At 45.8% G+C, this 13,798-nt stretch overlaps 2 protein-coding genes across 2 annotated transcripts in view; one reads left to right on the forward strand and one right to left on the reverse strand.

Annotated features, from left to right (window-relative positions):
- Positions 1-13,798, forward strand: part of LOC8030344 (ATP-dependent RNA helicase DDX1) — a 41,874-nt gene that overhangs the window by 27,124 nt on the left and 952 nt on the right. The window contains exons 22-28 of the mRNA XM_029967183.4: positions 1,310-1,508; positions 2,895-2,983; positions 3,386-3,458; positions 3,580-3,652; positions 3,769-3,811; positions 4,591-4,689; positions 12,982-13,102. Coding sequence (XP_029823043.1) covers positions 1,310-1,508; positions 2,895-2,983; positions 3,386-3,458; positions 3,580-3,652; positions 3,769-3,811; positions 4,591-4,689; positions 12,982-13,102 — 697 coding nt within the window. The remainder of the gene's footprint in view (positions 1-1,309; positions 1,509-2,894; positions 2,984-3,385; positions 3,459-3,579; positions 3,653-3,768; positions 3,812-4,590; positions 4,690-12,981; positions 13,103-13,798) is intronic.
- LOC120846929 lies at positions 8,236-10,691 on the reverse strand. The gene has a single exon (XM_040218832.3). The coding sequence runs from the start codon at positions 10,184-10,186 to the stop codon at positions 8,327-8,329; it is 1,860 nt and encodes a 619-aa protein (XP_040074766.2). The 5' UTR covers positions 10,187-10,691; the 3' UTR covers positions 8,236-8,326.

Raw genomic sequence — 13,798 nt, forward strand, 5'->3', positions numbered from 1 at the left:
ACAAGGGATGCGACACGGTGGCTTTGTGTCGTGAACACCAAGAAGCAGGATTTTTCCACGTGTGCACGCGCCTTTTTATTGTTTGCGTTTTTCTCGTTCTCTTCTCACCTCCTCGCCTTTTTTAATTTGTGACGTAATTCGTTTTAAAATTTAGAAGCTTTGTAAGCGACATCTCTATAACATTCAATAACGGCATTCGTAAAATATGTTTTTTTTAACCTAATTGCAAATACACACGCCCCCTTCTTTTGACATATTGAAAATCAGAATCCTCCGAATTGTGTCGCCTCCTGGGTTTTTATCCTGTTTCGTAAAACACGGCGGCGCTCAGCTCATGTAGCAGTAAGTGCGATCGGAGAGTCGGGGAAACGGACAAAATTCTCTTTTCAGCGTTTTGAAAAGAATATTCGTCAAACAGTCAAAACAACTGGGTTTGGTGCCAGTGCACCGTAGTTATGGCTGTGACTCTGCAAGGACAGCCTTTCACGCAGCACCTGCGTGACGTGGCCCCTCGTGCCGCTCACTAAAGTCCGCTGCACGTCCTCTTCGACCTCGCACCATTTAAAAAAAATTTGAGATCGCTGAAAGGGCCCTAAAAGAACTTCACAAACTCGAAAGTGAAGCGTCGTCTGCTCACAGGGATAGGCGGCACACCTGGAGAAGCGCGGTTGATCGCGGGACGCGGGAGAACACGACACGGACGGTTCGGCAGGGGCGGGAGAGAAACTCAAGTTACAGGATGACTCAATCTTTGACGTCAGTGCACTGGTGCAAATAGCGCGAGGACTTAAGTTTAACTTCTTTTTTTACTTCACAAATACCGAGTTTCCAAGCTTTGAATTTCAAGAGTGATGTCCAGGCATCGTTTTCAATTGTTTCGGATAATAAATGAAAATATGATTTTGACCTTTCAGTGCCCCTTTAACTCTCTCGTCCTCCGGATTCAATTCCGAGTAGCATGAAAAGTCTGGAATGGAAGAACCGGCACTCCGACTGCCACCACTGCCAGAGCAGTCGACACGCGAAGCGACTGTCTAGCGCAAGTCACGCGCACGGAGCATCTAATTTTGAGAAGTAAATAGCCCCATCAAAGTGAAACAAGGTGCAACTATAACTTTATAGTTCCCCAAAGACATAACAAAAAGCACCACCTTCCAGGGTGCGCATTGTCTCGTTTTTGGGCGGGAACTTTCATTTAGGTAATTGCCGCCGGTCTCGTGTTTGGGCAGGAACTTCCAAACGTGTGATCGCCGCCGTACACGTGCAGTGATGACTGTCAAAGGGTTAGACGAGCTGTGCCTCCTTGCAGACGGACGCGGTGCACGAGCGGGACAACATACGCCCGGGTGCCACGACCCCGGAGACCCTCTCCGAGGCGGTGAAGCTGCTGAAGGGGGAGTATGTGGTGCGGGCCATCCAGCAGCAGAACATGGACCAGGGCATCATCTTCTGCCGCACCAAGGTGGACTGCGACAACCTCGAGAGCTATCTGAACCAGATCGGAGCGGGTGTGCGGTGCTCTTCTTTTCTGCGCGCTCTAGTTTTGTCGCTTCAAACTCTTGAGTTCACCTCCACACTACTTCGGATGACAAACTGTATAAAGTGGCGGTGGCCGGACCGTGGCACACGAGCCCTGTGCGCCTGTTTAAGGGCCTAGGGTTCCTCAGTGTCTTTTTTTTAGGGGGATGACATCCTTTGTAGTACCCAATGCCGATAACACGTGCTCACAGAAAAAGTGCAGGGAAATTGCGGGACACGAAATGCCCCGAGAGCACAGTCAACGTCAAGAGCGCGTGCCAGGGGACGCTCTTACACACTTTAGAACAAGAAAGAACAAAAAGTGTTCAAAATAAAATGGTCAGGTGTCGTTAACCCAAAGAAATAAGGCACCCAGGGAGCTCAAGTGTGGCTCGCAACACTTCAGCCCCCCCCCCCCCCCCCCCCCCCCTCCTCCCAACCTGTAAGATCAAAAGGAAAGACATATAGAAAAAAAGGACAGCTTGCGTTTTGTCAGCTTTGTGCCATCTTTCGCACATCGGACCGGGTCGTTGTTTCACGAAAGGGGACTCGTGCTAAAGAAACATCCGAACAATCGCTTTAGGAGTGGAATTCACCGTGGCCACCACCTGAGAAAAACAAAAATTTTAGAAAGTGCCACGTCCCCTTTTTATCGTGACCCTTCCCTTAAAGTATGTTTTTTTTATGGCTCTTTGGATATAAGTGTTTGGCCACCCCGGTGGCCAGACGCTGAAACATTGCCAATATCTGAACGTTTTCAAAAGTCAATTCGAATACCGGTTTACCATTTTTTTAGACCTTGTTGAACACTGTCACGGGATACTTTTGCAAAAAGGAGTATTAAGAGCAGTTTTAGTCAGATCTAACGTAAAATACTGAGCAAACACCCACTAAAAATATGAAGATAATCGCGAAAATTCGGGAATGGGCACCCGTTAGGTCAATAATATTACCTACATATGCAGTGTGCCTATTTTTTCAGTTGTTGCAAAAATTTGGACATTGATACTAATGACGTGGACAGTTGGTTCCGCTCTGACAATGTTTTAGGTATGAAGGAATTGTTATAGGCTGAAGCCTGGCAATGAGGAATGCCAACTGTGAACTGATGGTTGATGCGTGAGGAAGTGTAAGAGAGGTTGAGGAGGAGTTTCTTTCTTAGGATAGGGTTCGCAGTATGATATATTTTGTAGAAAAGACACAAACGAGAACACCTAGGGCACAACGGAAGAAGAGTTAAAGAGAGATTAGCTTTCGTGGATGTGATACACTGGCTGTACAATGATAGCTGCTAAGTATAAATCGAACACTGATTTTGAAGCGATAGCACAAACCCTATTTATTTTTCTTGCATGTCTTTTTATTACATTTTACAGCAAACAGAAACAAGAGCCAGTTCTCGTGTGTCTGCCTTCACGGAGACAGGAAGCCTCAGGAACGTAAGGCTAACCTGGAAACTTTCAAGGTGAGCTCTGCTTCTTGTTCGGATGCTTTTGGTCCTTCCTGGAGCTGCACATAATGCCATAATGGTGCATCTATTTAAGCGCCTAACGGAAAAGATTGTGTGCTCGCGATTTAAAATCTGCAAAACTTCGTCCACGGTACGGTGCGCGAAAGAAACGAAATGTGCAAAGCACGACTGTGCTTGTGGCCGTGACATCCTGAGCAGGTGCCCGATAAGACACTACGAAAGTCGTCGGGTCGTCTGCTCCGCTCATCCCCTTTTCAATGTCGGGTGACCATTGCACCCTTGCGTGTTCTATTCCTCTCACGCACCTCCGTGTCAGTCACTTTGCATGCGGGCTTGTGTCAGGTTCAATAATTTTAATAAAGGAATTTTGTCTCTCGTTGCATTGTGCTCTTGCAGAAGGGCGGGGTCAAGTTCTTGATCTGCACGGACGTTGCTGCCCGGGGCATAGACATTACAGGCGTCCCGTTCGGTGAGCCTTTTCTGTGCCTCTATCTTTCCGGTTTCCTGTCTTCTGACACCCGCTTCAATTGTCGGACCGACTTTTTTTTATCTATTTATTTCTCTCCCTCTTTCTCTCACAAAATCTGCAGTCATCAACGTTACGCTGCCGGATGAGAAGTCCAACTACGTTCACCGCATCGGCCGTGTCGGAAGGGCTGAGCGGTCAGTTCCCTTTTCAACATTTTTGTTGCAGACGTCTTGCGGCATCTCGTCTTGGATGGTTTCCGTTATGAATCTTGGATGTTTTGTAATGGTGCGCGAATTGCTCTTTGTTGCAGGATGGGCCTTGCTATTTCCCTCGCCTCTGCCGTACCAGAAAAGGCAAGTCAAATGGTGTTACTAAAAGGATTGTTGCAAGCCTTAGTGCAGTTTGTTTAGAAAGCTACTGTAGAAACCGGTTATAACGAAGTCAGTTATAACGAAATAGCGGCTACAGTGAAGCGATCACAATTTTCCATTCCCTTTTGCACTTCGTTATAACCAAAGTCGGTTATAACGAAATAGCAGATATAGCAAAGTGATTCCCGATTCTTGTTGACTTTGTTATAACCGGTCTCGACAGTATATACGGTTGAATCTCGTTAATTCAAACTCGAGGGGGAATGAAAATTTGTTTGAATAAAGAAAAATTTGAATTACCTGGAGTTTCCTCTTATAGAGATGCATAGGATGGGACTTGCATGTTAGTTTGAATTATTTGCAAGTTTGAATTAAGAGGGTTTGAATTAACGAGATTCATCTGTATAAGGTTAAAAAGTCTACTGCATAAGAACATTTTTATTTTTTAATTTGTTAATTGACAAGTTTTAGGAATTATCATAATGAGGATAACAGGGGGTTACTTATAAGGATGAGTCGTCGTAAAGGTACAAAATTCACTACGTGACAGGGATGAGGAATCTACTGCATCGCAAGCATCAGGTGTTCACACTCTCCTGGACTGTCCTGGATACTAACAATAGTCGCTGTATTTGCACACCTGGATTGCTGTTGATAGGTTAATTGCTTTAGGCATGTTTTCATTGTGCTTTTTTTTATTTTTTTTTATTTTTTTGCCTGACCATCATTATTTAATGCTAATGCCCAATCACTGAACACAGGTCTGGTACCACTCCAACTGCTCGAGCAAGGGCCGCAACTGCTTCAACACCAACCTGACCGATCGGGGTGGATGTTGCATCTGGTACAACGAGCCGCAGGTGAGGTTACGACGAGGGCTGGTATTAAGCATCCGGTCCTTGCTCCACAGATTGCTAGAATGAAATTTTCAGGGGATACTGAGGATCAGATAAGAGGGTAGTATGCAAACTCTGACGCCTCTAGGGCAATTATTTTGGGAGCTAGACATTTGTGTATGAAGTTGTGGCACTCCTCCCTAAGAAATCTATGATATACAAATTACTGTAGAATACCGCGCATCCGTCCGTTCCACACTAAGTGCCCATTCCCAAATTTGTAAGATCTGAGAAAATATGCACAGTACATTGATATGTAAAATTGATGACGGGACAAGCGCCCATCCGCCATTTTTTTGCGATTATCTCTCAATTTTGAGTGGGCTATTGCCCGGTATTGACGGTAAGCCAATAAATTACAACTTTATTGTTTGAATACGAAGTAGGGAGTCTTGGACTTCAGGCTATCTAGTTTATATTACAGGTGAATCTCATTAATTCAAACCCTCTTAATTCAAACTTGCAAATAATTCAAACTAACATGCAAGTCCCATCCTATGCATCTCAATGAGAGGAAACTCCAGGTAATTCAAACTTTTCTTTATTCAAACAAATTTTCAGTCCCCCTCGAGTTTGAATTAACGAGATTCGACCGTATTAAAATGTAAATATTTACAAAGGAAAAACTACCCCTATAAATGAAAAGCATTTTTTAGGGGTGAAGCTCCTTAGGGTCTAGCCTTGTCTGGCGTCCGTGCTCACATCGATCGCACTTCCTTCAGGATCGGCCACCTTTAAAAAAACAAAAAAACATATGCCCGCACGGGGGTTTGAACTTAGGACCGTTTGCTTACGAGACGTCTTAAGCGCCGTTCACACTGTTGTGACCGAGTACGACTGAGAGCGACCTCTTAGGACCGGGTGCGCTGCAGCGGGGCTGGTTCTAAGAGATCGCAAGAGGCTTAAAAACCGGTCTGGTCTCTCTCGGTCGTACTCGGTCGCAAGAGTGTGAACGGTCCTTTAACCACTACGCTACACTCTAACGTTGCATGTAGCCGCTCAACGTCTATACAGGAGAGGGCGCTGCGGTCAAATGCGTATATGATCGCGTTGAACTTTGCATGCATAGGCTCAACGTTTATAGACGAGAGGGCGCTGCGGTCAAATGCTCAGCTGCGTATATAACCACGATCCATACCACATATTCTCTTTCTGACATGGACCGTTGACTTAAGTGGTGGAGGTGCATTCCCACGGCTTCTAGCGGATCCAAGCTGATCTGCTAGAAGAACCACTGGCTCTGCATTGCACTGACCATAAAGCAGTAATAATGAAGTCGAAACGCAACCCGGAACTCAGCACTACCTATGAGCAATAAAAAAAAAAAAAAATCAGCACCATCAGCACTACCTATGAACAATAAAATCAGTATCATCAGCACCACCAGAGCTTCGCCCCAATCATCATCATTCACCACGTGGAGATGCGTCCATTTTTGTTTTGTAAGTCTAAGCTCGGTTATAACAGCCCTTGATTTCGGCCAAGATTTCGGTCTGTTGTAAGAGGAGTATGTTGTACGAAGTTGAGTCAATGGTATGTAGAGGAAAACCAACCAAACTTCACAAGTCGGTATGTTATATCCAAATGCCTGTTGTAACTAGGTCTGTTGTAATGAGCTTAGACATACTGATTTGTCAATACATAACTTTTTTTTTATTATGACTATCCTAATGCCAAATGAAGTGGATAGCCCAATTCACCAGTAAATTTAAATTCATAAACACCTGGATCATGTCATAGAACTGTTGAGCAAAAGATTCCTTTGTTTGATGTTTGTAGCAAAAAAGTGAAACTGAGAAAAATGGATTCAAACTTTGAGACCTTTTACTTTATTAATTTATCACAATTTGCATCCTCTAAAAGGTCCCAGCAGAGTAGGTCTGTCCTTTAGCTGCCTGGTTCTTTGGTCTCTTTAGGATTGCCTGAAGCATCCCCTGTTTGTGGGCCGCTTGGAAGACTCTGCCACGTGTCTTCAGCTATTTTGCTATTGTGGCTACGCACCTTCTGCTTTGCTTTTAGGCCTTAGATTGCACGCACCTGTCAAAGTGCTGCATCTGGTGACTCCCAGGCTCTATCCTCGTCTCGAAAAGATCCCCGTCAAAACCCTCGGGGCCTAAATTTAACTCGACCACTGCGAGTAAAACAGTCATTTCTATTGTTCTTCGATACACGAAGTCCATCTTCAAACACCACCCCTATTCCAGAAAATTGAATGACTTGTTCACATTCTAATAGACCCTTCCCCTGGCAGATGCCGAGCGCTCCGTGCTAGCTGTTGTTTAGCGGTTGGCCTCTGTGAGCAATCGGTCATGTGATCCACCCCAGTGGTACGCGCTGCGGAGCAAATCAAGCGTAACGCTCCCAGTGCCGCCGCTTTCAGAGCGTCTGCCCTCGCTTTTTTACAGTTTCAGTTCCCATTGCTATCTTGCTGAAAGCATGAAGTCCTGATCCCAACATCATGCTTTGACAAATATTTAGATTTTATACTTGATTAACGATGACCCCGATGTTAAGACACAATTAATTTTTCCTTACAGTTATATAAACCCAATGAAGACAACTAGAAGTACTTGTACGAGCCGTAGGATGCAATTAAGTAAGGCGATCGTCATCTCCGAAGGCGACTTCCATGTGCGGAGTATTTGGCGTATTGTTTTCCAATTGTTCCAATTACATTACAGAGACCACACAATGAAAAAAAGGACATACCTAGCTCTTCATCCGAATAGGGGCGCGCAACATCTTCGACGTTACGCAATATCTTAACAGTACTTTTGTTTTAATATTGGAAATTCCTTTAAGGGAACATGCTACTCGGAGGCACACTTTTTTTAATTTTTGCCCGAGGACGATGAAACTTTAGATATTTATAGAGTTTTGCCTGTTCTTTTCAGAACTGTAATCAGTTTTAATGTGGCTTATATAGTTTTTGTTTAGTGCCACACCCAACGACAGAAAAGAGTATTTTTTGTGCACACGCTCCAACATAGTAATTTTTCACAAGGAGCATTGGGCATTAGCTCATTTTGCTCTTTATGAAGTGTAGATTGCAAATAACTAGTCAGAAGCTGTGCACTACTTTCCAATCTTGAAAGAAAAAAAAATATCTTGGTAAAACTTCTATTCTAAAACCCCTTTACAGGTTTTTTTCAAGTTTCTATAAATATAACAGAGATATTGCACTTTCAAATACATACCTGCACTCTACATATACCCAAGATCATAGGTGCAAAGTTTCATTGTAATGCGAAGATTCTAAGTGCCAAAAATGGAGCGCACAAACTGTGACGATTGCCCAAAATTGCAAAATGAGAAAAGTGCATTTGAAAGTTCAAAATATGTGTACTCATCAATATAAGTGAGATATTTCAATTTCAAATACATACTAGCATTCTGCATACTGTAATGATCATAGGGACAAAATTTCGTTATGATGTGAATACTCTAAGTGCCAAAAAAGAAGCGCACAAACTATGAAGATTGCCCGAAATTGCAAAAAGAAAACTCATCTGAAAGTTCAAAAGATGTATTCCCGTCAAAGAGCAACAGTAATTACACAAAACTTGGCTGGAGCGGGGTGCCTAGGGAGAATGCAGAGTGTCTAAAAGTCTCCTGCACTGTACGTTGTTCCCTCATGGTCCTTGCGGCTAGAGTCCTCGAGACGGGCCTTCGTGACCATGCTGCGGCGATGGGCTCGTGCCTCCGCTGTCTGCCGGGCAGACATTCTCCGGATCCGTAGATCGTCACGGGAGTCGCCAAGTGTGAGAAGTCCTTTAGGTGGAAGCACTCCGAGCTCCTCCAAGACATGTTCGAAGCTTGCATGCCCCCCATTGAACCACAGGACTGCTATCGCTGTGGCCGTTTCCACGACCGTCCGGGAGGCAAACCTTGTCTTTGGGCAGAGCAGCCAGATCTTGCTGTTCAGGGACTCGGCAGCATTCTGGGTTTTCCCTCGGATACAGCGGGCCAGCAGCTTCTCGTCAGTCAACCGTCTGTAGATGGGGAGCACTGCCTTCCCCTGGGCCTTGGTCAGGGTTGGGGTGTGGTCTGGCGCAGGCTCTCCCAGGGCTTCGGCTCGTTTGTGTTTACACCAAGACGTCGCTCCCTCTGGGCAGAACTTGTGGCTGTGAGCAGTGTTCGTAGAGCAAGAGTGGAAGTATGTTGCCCATATGGCACAATACATGCCGCGGATGTCGGCTCTGTTGCTTATCACTGCTATCTGGTAGTATGTTTGAAGCTTCTGGATGGTGCCGTCCTTGAGCTTCTCCCCACGTGGTAGCGGAGTCTTGAGTTTGCGAAGGCCAGTGCCAAGACGCTTCGCCACATGGTTAGTGCAGTCTTCCTTCTCAATTGCTGCTCCATCATACACGTCGGCCTCGGACACTGCTGTGAACGCCTTGCTATCTCCATCGCTCAAAAACTTTGTAAAGCGCAGTGGCGTCTTGTAGGATGGGGTTCTCTGCCATATGCGGACTGCTGCCTCCGTCTCCATGGCATGGGAGGAGCACTCAACATTCCTCTGACAGTCAACACTATGGAATGCCTGCCAGGCCTCTTCTTCTTCACCCAAGTCTTGGTGCCGACTACATGTAAGGCAGTAGTTTGACAAAACTTCAAAATCCAAACACAGACCAGTGTCCACAGACACGGCTGTGCCCACACCGTTGTGGCTCTTGTGGCCCCTCTTCTGCCAAGTACCATCAAACATTACGGCGACATCCGCTCCACCCACCTCCTCTTTGGTCAGGAGCCTGGCCTTCTCAAGGTTCTGACTGGCGGCTGTCATGGCAGCGTAATGAACCTTCTTGCCGATCGAATTGAAGGTCTTATGGTGCATAGGCTTCGGCAGGCCGAGAATAGCACAGAAGCGTGAGAGCTGCTCGTGTCCGGCTCCTATCGCACGCGTGGCCACTACAGCCTTCACATTGACTGCAAAACCGTCGCGCGAGCTCCCACTGTCGTGGCGTCCGTTCGCGCTTTCGGCTCCACTGGGGGTGACACGTTTTGACGTAAACGTTGACGAAAGAACTGACTCTGGGCACTCGCTGTTCTCACAATGCAGTTCGAGGAACGACGCAAGTCCCTTACGCTTCTCCGCCGACTCCCGAACGGAGAGTTTGCCTTCGTGACAAGCGGGGCAAGTCACACCGCTCACTAGTGTCGTCAGTGCACCAATGTCACACACCACTGCACTCGCAGAGCCATCGCCGCTTCGTCTCTCTTCGTTTTCGAAGAACCCGATTTTTTTTTCCGAAGCACTGACAAACGTGAACGCAGCGTCAACTGGGTCGATCTCTTCGGAGCCGCCGGAACAGCCATCGTTGCTGGGGTTAGGCCTATCGGGCAGCGGTAAACTTTGCGCCGTTGGCGTTCTCCGCTTGAGTTTGCGCCGCCTTCCTTGGAATTTGTACTTGCTCCGGAACTTTCGAACAGTAAAATCGCGCTTTTTACAGTTGTCCATCGCAAATAAAGTCGGAAAAACGTAGAAACACTGTAGTTCTTGTTTGCGACGTAGCGACACGAGAGCAACACCCAGGCTTCGCTCCTGTCCCGCAAGCCGCTCAGCCAATGGCGGTCGCGCGATGGGACCACGTGATTTAAAGCCAGTAGAGACGCGCGAAAGACGCGGCAAAATGCGCAGTTTATTATTATTGGCCGAGGAAATACGAAACTGACGGATGTTTCGCCAGCGAGAGGAAGGTTGTCGCTACCTGCCCAAACATTAGCAATGGCGGACGGCGCCGCTATCGCGAGTTGGAGCCGCTCAAAGATGGGCGAGATTCGAAAAATTTAGCGATTTCTCGGCCTGCCGCGAGTTGTTCAGACGCGGTTTTCATAAACTTTTCGTACAAATATTGTTCTGATTTTTTTATACGTAAATATAGGATGTATGAAGATAATAAAACAAGCACAAACGAAAAATCGGTAATTTTCGGGAAAAAGTCGGTTTTTCGACCCGCATGTCCCCTTAAGCCTCTTCGCTGTAAAGGCGAACGACTCGGCAAACACTTCGCCGAGAACAACTGCCTTGTCGTCACTCGAGCTGAAGCTAAGCTGGTATCTTTGTTGCTGTCGCTGATTTCGCTGTCACTGCATTTTATGAGACCTACTGAAATTAACTGCAACGATGTCATTGCCGCAGTATGCTCGGGCGAGTCGTTCATGACAAGAGAAATGAAAGCAAGCACAGCAAGAGAGCCCAACCAGCAATCAAAACAAACAGCCGCGAAACTCCTCCACTCCCCCACGGGAACGTTGATAACAAAACTGAAATTTTGCGAGTGACAACAGATCATTCTCCTCCGAAAAAGGTTGCACAGAGAACTACTCCGGACCGTTCAATGCGCTCCGCCACTTTCCCACGGATCGGTTGGAGCCGCTCGGCGAACGCCCCACCTGCTCCAGATATACAAGCGGCATACGGAGAGATTGCTCGCATCTCACGAGGGGCACAAGAATCCGCTTGGCGAGCGCTTGCTATTTTCCAGGGGAAGGGGCTATGAGCCTTCATTTTGGCACATCTCTCGAGAAGGTCATGCCAGGGTATATGGTCGTACAGAAGAACAAACTCCTTGTCAATTCCCCCAGAGCAGGCAAGGCTGTAGAGCTGTGGCTTTCCTATTGTCTCCAGTGACGCATGGTGGTTGTGATGCCATAATGAATCTTTTTCTTGAAGGCAGACCTCATGCTGGAATTTTCATCAGTAGAGTAAATGTACAGGAGGCTCCTAAACACTCCTTTTTGCATCACCTGAACTTTTGGGTCATTCAGCTTCAATGCACATGCATAATAGTTTGTCAACTTTTTCATGACAACATTGGTCAACTTGCACCAGAGTTAGCTCTTCACCTCCGATGAAGAGTTAATTCATACATCGAGCACGGAGAGGATAATGCTTGAAAACAGTCAATAATTGTTGGCCGATGGCTCACCAAAATGTGTCGTGCATTATCGTCCCGTCGAAAATATTTTGTATTGACGTAAACGTTCAGTATACACTTTCGAAAGTTTCTATGTGCATGGAGCCTAAAATGTAAAATTTGAAAACTGCTTTTTCTGAAAAATAATTGTATTTTATTCCAGTGTCCCCCCTCAACAGTGACTACCGTAAAATACCGGGAAGTGCCCACTCAAAATTTCGATATAATCATGAAAAAAGGGGGGATGGGCGCTTGTCTTGTCATCAATTCTACATATAAATGTACTGTGCATATTTTCGCAGATCTAACAAATTTGGGTATGGGCGCTTAATGTGAAATGGGCGGATGTGCGGTATTCTACGGTATATACATATAGCCCCATTGCACTGGGTGATCAGCACTCCAGCCATCGTATCTTGCCAAACAAACAAAAAAAAAACAAAAACTTTCAGCCAAATTTTTACTCTGATGAAGAAGGAAGACCAGCGAAGCTGTACTATGGTGGGAATGAAGTAATGGCCGGCCGCAAGTCAGCAAGCCAGAGTGGAAAGTCTTGAAAGGTTGCCGTCATCTATGAGCAACGGCGGCAACCAGACAACCGGCAAGCCGGTTGTCTGGTTGCCGCCACCGCTTATAGATGGCCAGTAGCTGTCCAGAGTTCTGTGTCTTCATTTGTTTGCTGACAGTCACGATCTTGGGGAAACTAGCCCTTAACAGCTCTGCTCTAAAAATAAAATTGTCCATTGCTGCGACAAGTTAGGGTTTGTGTCTTTGTGTACGAATGCCTCGTTAGTTTTCTGACGTCGTAGATCTTTTTGTACCGAAGGCTCATTGGTGACACATCAACTCTCCCTTGCAATCGTTTCTTGTAGTTTGCGAAATCTGTCAAAATTAAGTTGTTGCAAATTATAACTCGTTTTCAGTACCATTACTGTACATTTTCATAAGAGAATAGCCACCACGGTGGGTGCGAGGCGAAGTGCCGGTCTACAGGTCCCCCATAGGCAAGTTTGTATTGAGGCAGAGGCACTATTTAGCTCAGATTTTGGTTTCATGTCAAAAGATTCTCAGGTGGTCTAAATTAACCCTCAGTCTTTCGCTGGGGCATGCCAGGTGCCCTTCGTTCGTTTGGCACTAAAAAAGCTTTAAATTTGCCTTTGCCCTTGTTGCCATAAGAGGTTAAACACACTGATTGAGTTAGTCTTGCACTGAATTTGGCAGTTTCTTCGCTGCTTTCTTTTGCGACGGTGGTTTACTTTTGGCAGGCCCTTCATAAATATTTTTATTTGTCATTATTATACGTGACCACGCTTACCAGTTCGCCTTGCTTGTGCAGTACCTGTCCGACATTGAAGACCACCTTAACGTGACCATACAGCAAGTGGAGCCCGACCTGAAGATTCCTGCCGACGAGTTCGATGGGAAGGTTGTGTATGGCCAGAAGAGGACGCAGGCTGGTACGTGGTCAAAGGTTGCCTCAGAGATCGAATTAAGCCGTGATTGTGTCTGTAGAGCAGAAAATCCCTCTGCCTCGAAGTGACACGTCTGGTGTGGACATTGTAGGTGGACAATTTGGAACGTGCAGTTTGACTGGGAAACTGGGGTCGCAACAGTATTCTCTGGCAATAGCAAACTTCTTTTATTGTTTACAATAGCCTTTGCCGCGTTAACAGATGCTCGCATGGCATTGAAGTGACTGGGACAGCATAACCTTCTCCACTTGTTTGGAGTTACAAATCTCACCCCTACAGTTTACTTTAGGGCAAAATTTCACCTAAAATTTTTCTTCATACAGGTGTATACGTGCACATCTGCGTAGCGAAAGCGTTAAATTTTAACCTTTTGTTTGTTTGTCAAAATTTACCCGATTAACCGGATAAAAAATTTAATCGCAATTAAATCATTAATCCAGTGCCCAGCCCTATTGATAATGAGGAACCTGTACAGTGATTGCAACTTTGCACACCCTGCACATGTGTATAAATGTCCTATTTATGACACATGTGAGGTATTGAAGTTAATAGATGAGGTTTGGAGGTTCTATGAGCATGAAGGAAAATTTCGCTTCTTTGAAAACACTGACTGGGGTTGTTGTTCGCAATGCAGTGTCCACTTTCTTCTTTACTTGACTTATAGCCAAGCTTCCAGAGCTG

The sequence above is a fragment of the Ixodes scapularis genome, unplaced genomic scaffold (assembly GCF_016920785.2).
Source record: "Ixodes scapularis isolate PalLabHiFi unplaced genomic scaffold, ASM1692078v2 PGA_scaffold8__174_contigs__length_109621045, whole genome shotgun sequence".
Taxonomy (NCBI): Eukaryota; Metazoa; Arthropoda; class Arachnida; order Ixodida; family Ixodidae; genus Ixodes; species Ixodes scapularis.

What these genes read in the sequence shown, in the direction of transcription:
- LOC120846929 (XM_040218832.3), bottom strand. Translation starts at nt 10,186, where the DNA reads ATGGACAACTGTAAAAAGCGCGATTTTACTGTTCGAAAGTTCCGGAGC.